The sequence below is a fragment of the Enhydra lutris genome, unplaced genomic scaffold (assembly GCF_002288905.1).
Source record: "Enhydra lutris kenyoni isolate GAN:26980312 unplaced genomic scaffold, ASM228890v2 scaffoldscaffold2, whole genome shotgun sequence".
In the NCBI taxonomy this organism is placed as follows: Eukaryota; Metazoa; Chordata; class Mammalia; order Carnivora; family Mustelidae; genus Enhydra; species Enhydra lutris.
Genome location: NW_019154086.1, coordinates 45,861,181 through 45,876,773, shown reverse-complemented (window position 1 = coordinate 45,876,773; position 15,593 = coordinate 45,861,181). Strand labels below are relative to the sequence as shown.

At 40.7% G+C, this 15,593-nt stretch overlaps 1 protein-coding gene and 1 pseudogene across 2 annotated transcripts in view; both read right to left on the bottom strand.

Moving 5' to 3' along the window:
* LOC111149812 (glycerol kinase 5 (putative)) overlaps nucleotides 1-5,607 on the bottom strand; it is a 72,327-nt gene extending 66,720 nt beyond the window's left edge. The window contains exon 1 of the mRNA XM_022507102.1: nucleotides 5,461-5,607. Within this exon, the coding sequence (XP_022362810.1) occupies nucleotides 5,461-5,607 (147 nt within the window). The remainder of the gene's footprint in view (nucleotides 1-5,460) is intronic.
* A 6,494-nt stretch (nucleotides 5,608-12,101) lies between these two features.
* Nucleotides 12,102-13,522, bottom strand: LOC111151234 (annotated as a pseudogene). Its single transcript, XR_002640846.1, has one exon. The product of XR_002640846.1 is annotated as a DDB1- and CUL4-associated factor 13 pseudogene (transcript).
* Nucleotides 13,523-15,593: the final 2,071 nt, after the last annotated feature.

The following is a 15,593-nucleotide window of genomic DNA, read 5'->3' as shown; positions in this document are numbered from 1 at the left end:
AAAACAGAGAAACTGACAAATTGAACATCAAAATTAAAAACATTTGCCCTGCAAAAGACATGGAAGTGCTCTTAGACATGACACCAAAATAACCATTCAAAAAACAGAGAAACTGACAAATTGAACATCAAAATTAAAAACATTTGCCCTGCAAAAGACATGGTTAAGAAAATGAAAAGACAAAACACAGACTGGCTTAAAATATCTGTAAATCACACATCCAACACAGCACTTACATTCAGAATATATGAAAAAATCTCAAAATTCAACAGTAAGAAAACAACCCAATTAAAAAACGAGCAAAAGACTTGAACAGGCACTTCGCCAAAGAAGATATATATGGATAACATATATGCATAGAGAAATATTCAGCATCATTAAACATTAGTGAAATGCAAATCAAAACCACAATGAGATACTACTACGTCTACCAGAATGGATAAAATAAAAAACACTAACAATTTCAAGTGTCAGTGAAGAACTCTTATACATTGCTGGTGAGAATGCAAAATAGTACAGCCACTTTAGAAACGCGTGGTAATTTTTTGTTAAGTTAAACATTCATTTACTATGTCACCCAATGATACCACTCCTACGTATTTATTCTAGAGAAGAGCAAAGTTAGGTTCGCATTAAAATCTGTACACAAATGTTTATAGCAGCTCTGATCACAATCACCAGAAACATGGATACAACCTAACTGTACTTCAACTGGCGAATGAATGTGGCACATCCATCTAATGGATTACTACATAGAAATAAAAAGGAATAAACTACTGATATACATAATATGGACAAATCTCAAAGGCATTATCCTGAAAAAAGCCAGTCTCCAAAGGCTACTGACTATATTGTTCCACTTTTAGGACATTCTCAAAAAGACAAAACTATGGACATGGAAAATTGATCAGTGTTAGGTGTGGGAGGAGTAGGACTACAAAGGGCTAGCATTACAAAGGGCTAATACGAGTTTTGGAGATTACTCCTACATTGGCTAAAAGTCACAGAACTTATTCACCAAAAAGGCAATTTTACTGTATGTTAATTTAAAACATAAAATAAAAAGAAGCCATGGGGGGGAAAAAAAAAGAAGCCATGGCTTCAGTTTAACATGATGGCTTAAACCTACATATCTTACCTCCAATTCCTCTCAAGATTCCATTAAAATAAAAACATTAAAAAGGTTTATGCAGAGAGACAATGCTAAGAGAGCAAACAGGCTCAGACCAGGTTTTAGCAAATGTTTTTAATATGAACAGTGAGTGGGTTGGTGGCACATGGCTAAACAGAGGAGAAAACTGATACTTCACTCCCTGCTCAGGTGACAGGCTTTTGTTCAAACCCTGGCAGGCAGAGATTCTATGGTAAAGTCCTGAAAATTAGAGGCACCTCCAAAGACTGGGATGCCAGATGGGGTTGAACACAAGATTGGTTTAAAGTCTTTTTTTTTTTTTTTAACAATTTTTATTTATTTGTCAGAGAGTGAGAGAGAGCATAATCAGGGGGAACAGCAGAAACATAAGAAGAAGCAGGTTCCCCACTGAGCAAGGACCCTGATGCAGGGCTCAATCCCAGGACGCTGGGACCACGACCTGAGCTGAAGGCAGACGCTTAACTGACTGAGCCATCCAGGCGTCCCTGACTCAAAGTCTTTATAAGGATCCCCAATCCCTACCTCTAGCCAGATCACCGCCCCTCCCTAACCAGGCAGAAGGTAAAAGGTTTACTCACAAAGAGACAACCAGAAGAGTGCTTTCTTTGCAAATATCAGATATATACCACATACAGCTGAGTAGGGTAAGACCACCGAGTGGTACTGAAAATAGGAACAACCAAAAACCAACCAAAGATCTAACATGTAAGAAAAGACCAAAATAAAGAAAACAAAGGAATGCCTAGGAAACAGTGACTATGTGGGGAGCATGAGGGTGACAAGGTTTGATATGAAAAAAAGGTCTACTACTCCCCAGTGAGTTCTCAGAGACAGACTTAACAAAATCCATTCCCCTTCTATCAAATAATATTTGTTTTTTCTATGCAAGACTTTCGTGACCACAGATAAATGCCTCAACTGTAATAAATGCTTCCTGATCCCAGAAAAACTCAATATGGGTATCACTGCATCAAACCTACAAACCTTCAGACTTGGAGGTGGCACTACAGGGTCACTCCCCTAACTCCACTAGCTCGGAGAACTCACTATCCCCAAAAATGTCATAACAGTAAAATCTCCTCCTGTCTTGAGGGAAGACGAAACGGAAATTAGACAAGAAGATAACCAAAGCTAAGATTTGTTTTGCTGATTACAAACAAAACAAAAGACAGCAAACAACCAGAATTTTTCAATACTGTCCAGAAGCGTACACAGTAGTGCAGATTATACTGTTTTCTTTGGACTGGCCTTTCTGTCCTGTTCTTCCAACCAAGATGTTATTAGTCTTCATGGTTTCTCACATAGTGTGATGTTCCAATGGAGAACATGATAAACTTTCTCCTTAAAACTAGAAACATCAAATATTGACATGTGGATTTTCAAATCTATATACTATCCTAGTATATAACACCAATATTTAAGAATCCATACAAAGACTTTTTAAAAAATACAAATTAATGGCGCCTGGGTGGTTCAGTCGTTAAGCATCTGCCTTCGGCTCAGGTCATGATCCCAGAGTCCTGGGATTGAGCCCCGAGTCATGCTGCCTGCTGGGCGGGAAGGCTGCTTCTCCCTCTTCCGCTCCCCCTGCTTGTGTTCCCTCTCTCACTGTGTCTCTCTCTGTCAAAAAAATAAAATCTTTAAAAAAAATACAAATTATAAAAAAAAGAAACAAAAAATACAAATTATAGAAAAAGCCTAAAAATGTTTCTCTGCTGTTAAAAAATGAATGCCACAAGAAATAAAACCGGTCTTCTGAGAGGCCTAGTACCAGCTTTCTAACACAAAGGGTTCATGTTTGGGATTCCAATTTTAATTAAAAGACCAATATAGCTTATTATATTCTTTTTTTCTTTTTTAAGATTTTTATTTATTTGACAGAGAGAGACAGCAAGAGAGGGAATACAAACAGGGGGAGTGGGAGAGGGAGAAACAGGCTTCTGGCTGAGCAGAGAGCCCAATGCGGGACTTGATCCCAGGACCCCGGGATCGTGACCTGAGCCAAAGGCAGATGCTTAACAACTGAGCCACCCAGGCACCCCCAGCCTATTATGTTCTTATCTCTAAGGGTGATCTCTTCACTTTTTCTTTCCCTGTTTCTCTTTTAAGCTATTTATGTAGCAGTATCAGTCAAATCCTATAGTAAGATGTTCTGGGTTTCTATTGTATCTAGCCTTATCATCATATTAGCTTTTCGCTGTGATTTTCGCTGGAGAAAATAAACAAAAGTTCTGTGCCCAATCAGTCTCATGAAGCAAACTGAATTCCTAACACTTTGATTAAATGCAAATCAATGATTTATTCTGTACCCAGGAGGTAATAAACCAGGTGCTAAGTAGCAATGTAGGCCAATAAGACCCTCTTTCTCAAAGAACTACAGCTATCTGAAATAAATGACCAATTTCTGATTGTTCTTTTCTAATTTGTTATTGACCAACAATTTTTAAGACATAAAACAATTTTCTAGGAAAAAATTACATACAAAAAAAAATAATCCCAAATGTTTTGTTAGTAAGATCAACAGACATAAAACTACTCCACACAAGTTTCTAAATCTTAAGTTTCTTCATCTCTCCCCCAGGTGCCCAGGAACTACACTTAAGCAGCCGTGTTATCAGTGGCTCAGTAGGTTAAATATGTGCCTTTGGCTCAGGTCATGATCCCAGGGTCCTGCGATGGAGTCCTGCATTGGGCTCCTTGCTCAGCAGGGAGCCTGCTTCTCCCTCTGCCTCTGCCTGCTGCTCCCCCTGCTTATGCTCTCTGACAAATAAATAAATACAATCTTAAAAAAAAAAAAAAAAAAGCACTGCTATGAACTCTTACTAGCAGTTGGAGAGCCACTGCTATAAACTCCTTAATCTAAGTGTTTCACCCTTTGAGGGCAGGGACTTTTTATATTTTTATTAACTCATATATCTTTCCAGACACTTGATGGTTGAGAGTCTGAGCAAACCATTCTAGTCTTCTGTTACTCACAATAGTCTTGATCCATCTTTTAGATTCCTATCTCATTTCTAAAAAACTAATCATTTGCCCCAAATTCTACAGCAACGGAAACTTTGTAGTTTCTCACAGTCCATGTCTCCCTTTTGGATCCGAATATTTCAATTTAAAAAAAAAAATCACTGCCTAAAACAAAAGTACTTCGTCTAGAATTATGAGGAACACTGTGTGAAAAGTATCACTGTGTTGTGATAAAGACTCATAAAAAGATAAGAGGCATATAGTCGCTGAAGCACAGTGTTCTTTCAGGTTGAGGGAGTGATGGCCTGTGTAGGGTGGGTGGACGGTGTTTCTGCACAGGTAGCAGAGAAGGGCCCAGGAGCTGCTTGGTCCCAGCTTACTGTTCTGGTCCAGAAAGCAGAATGAAATGAAACTCCCCCATTTTCTCAAAGCAGTCACTTGGCTAGATCAGCGCCTGGGCAAGTAATACGGTTGAAAAAACACTATTAAGGGGTTGGGAAGAAGGGTGAGAACTGAGCAAACGGGAGAGTCCAGTGCTGCGGGGAATGGTTTAGGTAACTAATGGCTCCGAATACTGCTAACATAAAAAAGATGTTGATACCACATCAAATCAACATTATTTTGGTGGGCTGGAATAAATCAACACTCCATTAAAATAAGAACAGGAGAGCACCAATCTGTGGTTGCTTTACTAATAACAAGTAAGGATTTGGTAGGTTTCTCAAAGCAGGAAAAAAAGGCATTTTTATCAATGCTCAAAGATGAAAAAGAGAAAAGTAATGACAATACCGCCTTCAAAACTTGTCCAATTCCTCCCATATCCATGAAAATCAGTCGCTCAGGTGAGGAACCAGCACTCTGAGCAGTTAATGATAACTGAAGAATGGACAATAAATTCTATCAAGATCTGAAAAATTTAAATGTAAATAAAGACGGGGCTGCAAGTCTACCGAGGAAGTAGGAAAAACCTAGCAAGTCACAAAGCACCTGCTTGGTTGGATACGCGGGGAGTGCTCTGCTCTACCCTGCGAGTTTCCGCACTCCCACCCAGGAAAAGCGAATCCTCAGGTGAGAGAAGCGAGCGAAGGACCCCTGGTCCCGAACCGGGCCCCTCCTGCCCTCAGTCGGGACGGGAAGGGCGCGCGAGTGTCAGCCCTGCCCGGGGAGGTGATTCAGAGATCTGGCCGCTCCCCTCCCTCCGCTCAGGACCGAGGGCCCGCCGGGGCTGCAGGTGGCTACAACCTGGCCAGACGCCGAGGACCCGCCCGCTCGCCTCCAGTGACTAGATCCCGGGCACTCCGTGCGACCCCGACCCGCGCCCCCTACGCTCGCTCCCCGGTCACCTTCTGCGCGCTGGAGCCACGGATCAGCGTCGCGTGGTCATAGACGTGGCACCGGATCACCGAGCTGCCCACGTCCAGCCCTAACACGAAGCCTGCGGGACACGGGCCCGCCGCGCTCTGCTCCTGGACCGCACGCGCCTCCAACATCCCGACCCCGCAAGCCTCTCCGCAACAACCCGCGGCCGAGAGAGCGCGTTTATACAGGTCCAAACCTCAGAGGCCGAGCGTGCCCCCCGGGGCCACCGCCCCCGGCCCGCCCCGCCGCGAGATCCGGGAAGCGGCCCCGCCCCTGCCGCTGGCCCCGCCCCGACGCCGTGACATCACTGCTGCGTAGACACCCTTGCGAGGCGCGTGCTAGGACCTGGAGGCAGTGTCGGGCGCTTGGAGGGGAGCGAGTTCCCGGAGGCGGGGCCCGTGTTTCTTTTCAACCGTAGTTACATTTCATGAATATCTATTAAGAAAATTAAAATGACCTGAAAAGAAATTAGAAATGCAACCTGAAGTATGTATTAATAAACAGAGCGCTCCCCCCAAGACTTCTCTCACGTGAAAACCTGGTAAAATGTGCACATATTACACACATCAGTAAATACTTTAAATGCAATAATATACGGAGTAAGACCTTCCCCAGCCCTCTTGTGGGGAAAAGGGACAAAGCGTAGGGTGGCCTCTTTTAACATCAAGCTCCCGCCACCCCCATCTCCACCCCCACCCCAGCGGTTACTTTTTCAGCCAGGAAGAGCTGAAAAGAGACCTATGAAAAGAGCTGAAAAGAGTAGAAAAGGGGCCTATGGCAATTTCGAGATTCCCGTAGCTTCAATCCACCTGCCCAGAGCCAAGGGGACTTCTCAGAGGGGTGGTCCAGCTCCCAAAGAGCAAGCCTGATATGTAGGGAGCAAGGAAGCATTAATGCCTGCTTCAGCCACCTCTGCGCCACAAGCAGCACTCCAAAAACAAAACAAACAAAAAAAAACAGTACCTGCAAATATTATTTTCTTTTTGCAAAATTATGAAAGTAATATGGATACATGCTTTTTGTGAAAATAGTTTAACAGTGCAATTAAAAAGTAAAGGATCTTCATTTTTAACCAAATTGTTCTTTTGACCAAATTATTAACCAATTGCTTTCAAGTTGGTTAATACCAAACTGGGCTCTTTGGCCATATTACTGGAAGCTTGGACATACACCCACAAAGATATATTTTTTTCTTTCTGTATCTTCTGCCTGTCCAACAGTACTCATTTATTCCAAATGGCCTAGGGATCGCTTTCACCAGTAGTTAAGTTCAGCATTTTGATGGATCATATATATGTTAATTCCCAGTATTATAACGAAATCAATGACTAATGGGTCATGTACTGGTCAGAGTTTTCCAGAGAAACAGACCCAAAAGAACAGAGACGAAGAAAGAGAAAAAGATTTTGAGGAATTGGTTCACATGCTTGTATAGGTGGAAATTTCCAGAAACCTGCAGAGCAAGCTAAAAGGCTAAGAGTTCAGGCTAAGAGTTGATGTTACAGTTTCCGGTCTGAATTCTACAGGACAGCAAGCTGGAAACCCAGGCAAGGTGCCTGTGTTGCAGTCTGGAGAACTGGTTCTCATTTGGGAAACCACAATCTTCTAAGGCCTTCAACTGAATGGATAAGACCCACCAACATTATGAAGGACAGTTTGGTTTACTCAATGTCTGTTGATTTAAATGTTAATCACATCTAAAAAATACCTTACAACAACACCTAGATTGATGTTTGACCAGACAACTGAGTACCCATACAGTGCCCATGAGCCTAGCCACGCTGACATAAAATCAACTATCACAGGTCCCCTTTCACAACAGAGAAAGCTGTTTGGAATTCCCTGATATTAGTATTTAGCATATTTCTCCAGGTGATAGTTCTTGGGTTTCTTGGATCCTGACACTTCTTTTGTGATCCTTTTTATAAATTCAAATCAATTATCTTGAGTATTATCAGAGGATCACAGAATGTGAAAACAAGAAGGGCTTTAGCGACCACTTAGTCTTGTGTTTCTTAATCTGTTTCCTATCTTGAACAACTCTGAGACCCTGATGGATGCTATCTTCTGAGAATATAGGGATGTACACCAAGTTTGGCATATAATTTCAGGTGTTGGGTATGGGATACTTCAAACATGAAGATCTCAGGTTTAAAATCCAGAGCTGATTTCTATAACCTGGACAGACTATTGTCTCGGAGAGGGCTGGGCAGCAAAGGGATACAGTGTTTCTTCCATGTTCATTGTTCTCTGCTGGCATCTCTTCCCCTGCTCTGCTCTCAAGGTAAGGAACCTGTGGGCCTCAAGGCACAGGGCTCACAAACTCTGAAGGTCCCTTTGCTAGTGGGTCAGTCCACTGTTCTTGATTCAGAGGCCACTACTGCTCTGAGCTCCATCACCTGGTAGGCTTGGTCTTCATCTGGCTCCTTCTTCCTCACATTCTGGGCTTGGCCTCAGAGGTGGCCCATGAGGCTGCTCTCCCAGGCTCTTCCCCACCACTGACCCTCCTTACACTTTCTCCTCTTACAGTAGAGCCCAGGATTACAACTCATTGTATCAACCTTGCACATTCCCAAGAACTTGGATCCAATTACTCAAGCCTAGATCAGAAACTATGCCAGGGTCACCATACCCTATTCAGGAAATGAATTGTGCTTCAAGGCTGAACCCAGAAACTTCACTGTCTCCCACCTCCAAGAAAACTAGTCATGGTCCCTCCTTGTAAGTGTGACCGACTGTCCCAGTTTGCCCTAATCTGGGGAGTTTCTCTCTTTTTCCTTTTTAAAAATATTTATTTATTTATTTATTTATTTATTTGACAGAGAAAGAGAGAGAACACAAGCAAGGGGAGCTGTAGGTGGAGAGAGAGGGAGAAGCAGACTTCCTACTGAGCAGGGAGCCTGATGCGGGGCTTGATCCCAGGACCTCCAGAATCATAACCAGAGCTGAAGGCAGATGATTAACCAACTGAGTCAACCAGGTGTTCCCCAATCATCCTGTTTCACTCATGGCTAGATTCTTTTATTCAACTATGGACATGATCAAATCTCAAGTGAATGAGTTCTCTGAATTAAAATGAAAACCACATTAGAGAATGGCTAAGAGCTTTATTATATTCTTAAATATAAATAACACTTTGTTTTTCAAGGAAAAACTTAGAATTTTTATATAAGGCAATGAAAAATCCAAAGTAAAGAATGGTGGTACAGAAGAAAATGTGGAAAAGAAGCCATTACTCCTAAGTTTTCAATAATAAAGATTTGTATCTTTGCCTTTTGTCTAAGAGGCCAAAACAAAGAAGGAAACTTCCTTTCACATATTACTTAGCCACCTTTGTCATTATTTTCTTCCCTAATACCATAAGATTCTCATTTTTAAAAGATTTTATTTATTTATTTGGAAAAGAGAGAATGAGAGAGAGAGAGCACGAGAGGGGGGAGGGCCAGAGGGAGAAGCAGACTCCCCGCTGAGCAAGGAGCCTGATGTGGGACTCTATCCTAGGACTCCAAGATCATGACCTGAGCCCAAGGCAGTCACTCAACTGACTGAGCCATCCAGGCACCCATATTCTTGCTTTTTTAAAAGCCAGATTTATTGAGTTGCACAGTTCTATGAATGTTGATGTATACATCTATGTAACTACCACCACCATCGAGATAGAAAATATTTCCATCACTCCTGAAAGTCCCTTTTGCACACAGTACTCTGAATCCTTTACCATGACCATAAGGTGATATCATTGGCAAACATAACTCAGAATTCTTGAATTTAGCAGATTGATTTCAGTCATTTTATATATAGCCCATTTCAAGAAGAAATTGCGGGTTCCCAACTGACTTTAAACGAACCCAATCCTATGATGCGTGGGCAAGCTGTGTTGACCTGGGTGGGGGGTCACCAAATGGCGTACGTAAAGCTAAGCATAATAACTTAAAATTCTTGGTTCATTTATATGACTTGAGTAAATTCAAACTACTTGATATGATTGTTAATAATGAGGACACTTTAGGGGCACCTGGGTGGCTCAGTGGGTTAAAGCCTCTGCTTTTGGCTCAGGTCATGATCCCAGGGTCCTGGGATCGAGCCCCACATCGGGCTCTCTGCTCTGCAGGGAGCCTGCTTCCTCCTTTCTCTTCCTGTCTGCCTCTCTTGCCTATTTGTAGTCTCTGTCTGTCAAATAAATAAATAAAATCTTTTAAAAAAATAATAATAATGAGGACACTTTAGTAGGCATGTTTGCATTCTATCCCATCAGGGAAGGAAAAACCCTGCTTTGGAATATAGTTACTCCAACCTAGAGGGTATTAAGCTAAGTGAAATGAGTCAGACAGAGAAAGACAAATACCACATAACTTCACTTATACGTGGAATCTGAAAAACAAAACAAATAAGCAAACAAAAGCAGAATCAGAACTACAAATACAGAGAATATAACTGGTGTTTGCAGGAGAGGAGGGAGGTAGAAGATAGGTAAAATGGGTGAATGGGGGGTGGGAGGTATAGGATTCCAGTTGCAGAATGAATAAGTCAGGGAAATAAAAGGTACAACAGAGGGAATATAGTCAATAATACTGTAATAGCATGGCATGATCACAGATGGTAGCTACACTTGCAGTGAGCTTAGCATAACGTATGGAGTTGTTGGATCACTATGCTGTACGCCTGAAACTAATGTAACATCAGGTGTCAACCATACTCAAAGAAAGAAAGAGGGCAACCCTCTTGGGTCCCCTCCATCTTTAGGAGCTCTCTACTATCACTCAATAAACTTTGGTTTGCTGCACACCAAAAAAAGAAAAGAAGAAGAAAAAGAAAAAGGAAGGAAGGAAGGAGGACAGAAAGAAAGGAAAGGAAAAGAAAAATACAGTTAGTTACTTAATACAGGCTATATTTCACAAATTGGAACTCGGGAATGTCTTGCATTAGTAATGTAAAGTAGATGAAACTAAGAATAAAATCTAATTCCGAACACCCTGGGAAGAAAGAAGATAAGGAACCATAAACAATAAACACTGAATTTTAAATTAACTAAAAAAAAATACAATCAAGTCTCATTATTTGTTATGTCCTGTAAAGATATACCGACACTGAGTTAGCAAACACTGAGCTGTTTCCTCTAGAGACAACACAGAGCTGGGTTCCTGAAGCCTCTGGTCACGTTTCCCTCAATGGATCAATACATAACCTTGGTTTACATGTTTCTCTTTAAAGACCCTGCTTCCTATATGTACTGTTGATTTATTAGCATTGAATTTACAACCAAAGCACTGTAATTTATGCCTAAATGCATCCTATCTAACACAGGTATTCTCCCTGTAGGGCACGTGACAGGCTTCTTAGCTTAGGAGCATCTCAGCATACACTTATAAGCCATTTTAAATACAAAATCACCAATACAAAGCACAGATGTGAGAAGGGCAGCACTAAATAGGAAAAAGAACATCTGTTTACAACGTAAGAGCTGAAACCAGAAGGCAGAATGTCATCTTACTTGAACTGAGGTGGGAATGTGCCCATCTCTCTCTCTCCCTGTCTCACTCTTTGAGGTCTCTCTGTATATAAGTTTAATAACATGCGTATCAGTCCACTTGCTCAGCATTGCTTTTCGTACCTCATTCAATTTCTGTCTTTCTAGGTCAATTTCTTTTTCTTAGATTCTATCAGTAAGGAGTTCTTTCAGTGAGGATCTTTAAGTAGTAAACTTCCTAAGTTTTTGAATATCTGAAAATGGTATATTTTTTACTCTCAAAAGATAGTTCAACTTGGTAGAAAATACTATACTAGCTGGACAGTTATTTGCTTTCTGTACTTTATTGTTGCCTTGGCTTACGGCATGGGCATTTTGAATGAGAAGTCTGCTGCTAGTCTGATTGTCAGTCTTCTGTGGGTACTCTGTCTTTTCTTTCTGGTGGCTTTACGGTTTTCTATTCAGATTCCATGTTCTGATCTTCCTAGGGATGGCCTTGTCTTTTATTTAATCTGTGTCTTTCTTTTTTTCTCCTTTGCTCATTTGTTCTGTTTCTTAAATTCCACATGTAAGTGGAATCTCATGGTATTTGTCTTTCTCTAAATGACCTGTTTCACTTAGCATAACACTCTCTAGCTCCATCCATGTTGCCGCAAATGGCAAGCTCTCATTCTTTTTTTTTTTTTACAACGCTGAGAAAAGGATGTTTTATTATCTTAACTTGACCATAAATTATAATGATTATTTATAAAAGTTATATAAATGCAACCTGATTATCTTTAAAGTCTCAAAGAGCCAAATACAAATACAGCACAGAAAATTAAATGAATTTTAAAAAGTTCTGACATAATTCTTCCACACATTATATGTAATCACCGGAAGAATCATGGCAATAATTACCCAAAATAATACTAAAAGTAACAAAAGAGATGTTTGGTCATAAATGTAAATTCAAATGTACAGTATATCTACAATAATAGATCAAAGTGTATCTGCAATTTCTAGCAGTAATAAACATGTTAGTTGGCAATACTGTATTCTTCAATGAAATAAGCAAGCAGATCAAGGATAATATGTTGGATAGTCTTATCAACCAAGCCATCTTTCAGGACAGTTTTTCAGGATAGTGTTCTACACATGTAACTGAGCTGTTTGTCATGATTCTAGAGCCAGTACTTTATTTGCACAGTCTGCACATCAAAATAAAACAAATAATTATACATCAAGATTGGTAGGAATACCAAGTATTATTTCACAACTGCCACTACGTGTTTCTTCTTCTCTGACACAATTGCCACAGATCCAGGCTTGCTATGTTTGAGACGATTCACCTCCTTTCGTCGGCGAGCTTCCTTCATGATCCGCTGTTCCTGAATCTGGCTGTAGATAGATTTTGGTAGATGCCGGCGACGAGCAATGCATTTTATATGAGGATGATGTTGAAATTTCTCCTTCAACTTCTGGTTATAATCTTTGGATGCTTTTTCTCGAAATGTAAGCACACCCAATTTTTCAGAAGCATTAGCTTTCCACAGACGAATGTTCATTTCATCAGATCCACACATAATATATTTGCTGTCAGAAATCCATTTTACACAGATAACATGTTGCATTCTCTTTGTGTGATAGACTTCCCTGCTTCTACTTTTGTGAACAGGAAAGATACGAATAGATTTATCAAAACTAGCAGACATGAACTCTTTCCCAGTGGGAGAATAATCCACATCAAGCGCCGCAGACACGTGATCCATATGTACCATTACAGGAGTGTCCAGCGCACGCATATCAAACGTATACAAGTTGTAATCTTCATTTGCTGCAGTAAAAACGAAAGCTTCCATAGGGTTCCAACAAATTGTATTTGTTCTCATATCTAAGATGACCTTTTTCAGAGGAGTAGCTTGCCTCATATCATATAGTACTATATTCCTGTCAGAAGCACAACTTCCCAAGAGAAATGTCTCAATTGGGTTAAATTTAACACTACTTATACTGTCGAATCCCCAGGTCATTGAACAGATAGTACTTGTTCTTTGTTCATCCCAAATGTCTACTTGCAGTCCACATGTGGCAAAAACAGCTTCTTTCCAGTGATGAGCAATTCCTGTATACACTGTCTTTCTTAATATTGTATGTAATGGTTCTTCCTCTTCTCCGTAGCCCGGTCCATCCATTTTCCATTGCTTCACAGTTTTGTCATCGCCAAAAGTAAAAAAAGAAGTCCCACAAAAGCGAGTACATATTCTTCCTACAAAACCTTCATGGGCTTGTATTGTACGGATACATTTCCGTTTAGTCAAGTTCCAAATTCTAACCTCTCCATCACATGCCCCAGAAAGGACAGTAGCCAGGCTCTTTGGATGCTTTGCCAAGCAATTGACTCCATCTCGGTGACCATCCAGAGAAGCAAGAAATGGTTTTGCAAATACCCGTTCCAGTTTGGTAGCATTTAAAGCCCTTACATATTCTCGTGGGACCTCAAAAGGATGTAAGGTAGGATCATAGTTTCTTGGAACTCTTTGTAAGTCCAGTTTGGTTTCTCAGACATAGTTGTCTGGGTTCCGGCTCTTCACCTTCATTTTGGCTGTTAGTTGCCCCCGAACTCCCCAAGCCTTTCCTCCACGTTCGGATTACCACCGCCTCCTCCCTAGCTCTAATTCTTTCTTATGGCTGAATACTATTTCATTGTGTATATGCAACATCTTCTTTACCCATTCATCCACTGATGGATCCTTGGGCTGCTTCCATATCTTGGCTATTATAAATAATGTTGCTATAAACATAGGAGTGCATGTATCCCTTTGATTTAGTGTTTTGGGTAAATACCCAGTAGTTCAATCGCTGGGTGGTAGGATAATTGTATTTTTAACCTTTTTTTTTTAAGTTTATAAATATTGTTTATTTATTTCTTTGTGAGGGAGAGAGAGAGAGAGAGCACACAAGCAGGGGGAGTGGCAGGCAGAGGGAGAAGTAGGCTCCCCACTGAGTAAGGATCCCAATGCAGGACTTGATCCCAGGACCCTGGGATCATGACCTGAGCCTAAGGAAGAAGCTTAACTGACTGAGCCATCTAGGTATCCCGAATTTTTAACATTCTGAGGAACCTCCATACTGTTTTCCAGAGTGGCTGCACCAGTTTGCATTCCCACCAACAGTGCAAGAAGGTTCTGCTTTCTCCACATCCTTGCCAACACCTGTTGCTCCTTATGTTGTTGATTTTGGCTTTTGATTTATTTTGCTGGGGACGTCCTGCTGTGACCTTTCAGACCGAGGACCTGGGTCTTCCAATTTTGGAAAATGGTCTACTGTGTACATGTTACCTGTTCCCCTTCTCTCTATCCTCTTCTTAGGGAATTCTTATTAGATATTTGATTTGAAAAAAATTATTTTGATACAATTTCAGACTTACAGAAAAGTTGCAAGGTAGCACAAATAACTCCTGGCACATGGGATCCTACCTAGATTTACCAAATGTTAATATTTTACCACATTTAGTTTATCTTTTTCTATTTATCTATTTACCCATATTTTTTTCTAATCCATTTGAAAGTAAGTTGCAAGCATGATGCCCATTTGCTTCTAAATACCTGAGTCAGAATTTTCTGGAAAGGAGTATTCTCTTACATAATCATCATACACAATACCATTAGCTAATCTAGAGATCTTATTCAGATTTCACAAATTGTCACAATAGTGACCCTTACTGAAAAAGAAAATCCCGGATCAGGTGTTGCAATCAGTCTTCATGTTTTTTTAAGCCTCCTTTTGTTTGGAACCATTGCTCAATCTTTCTTTGTCGTTAGTGACACTGATCTATTTGAAGGGCATAGGCCAGTTATTTTATAGAATGTCCTTTGTCCTTCATTTTTAATTCATCTGATATTTCCGCATGATTAGATTCAGATTATGTACTTTGGGTCAGAGTAGTAGGACCAAAGTAATGTTGCGCTATTCTCAGCAGGTTTGGGACTGGAGTAAGCTGGGGGTGGGAGGGTAAGTTCTGAGTGTGCAGAATTTAAGGAGGTGTTTGTTCTCAGCTTTCTCCAAGTACAGGATCAGCCCTAGGTGCCTGTTTTTCAATGCATTCTACTAGGAGATACCTGGCGTTCGTTCTATGTGATGTCTGGTGGGTGCAATGTTAAGGTGATGCCAGCGGATTTCCTCGTTGTACAGTTACTATTACTTTTCCTATGGTGAGATACTTTGAGATTATATAAATATCACTCTTCAAACTTTTACCCAATAATTTCAGCATCCATTGATGAAACTTGCCTTAATTATTAAGGTGGTTGCCAAACTTTTTTTTTTTTTTATTAATTCCATCATTCTTTCAACACTTACTCTTGCCTTTCTGTGGTAAGGAAAATTTTCTTTTTTACCACTTATTTACATAAAAGTAGACTTATTTATTTATTTATTTATTTATTTGACAGAGATCACAAGTAGGCAGAGAGGCAGGCAGAGAGAGAGGAAGGGAAGCAGACTTTCCACCAAGCAGAGAGCCTGATGCGGGGCTCGATCCCAGGACCCTGAGATCATGACCTGGGCAGAAGGCAGAGGCTTAACCCATTGACCCACCCAGGCGCCCCTACTTATGGATTCTTATTATAACCAGATCTTATTCTAATTATCCTGAGGGTTGAATTGTCC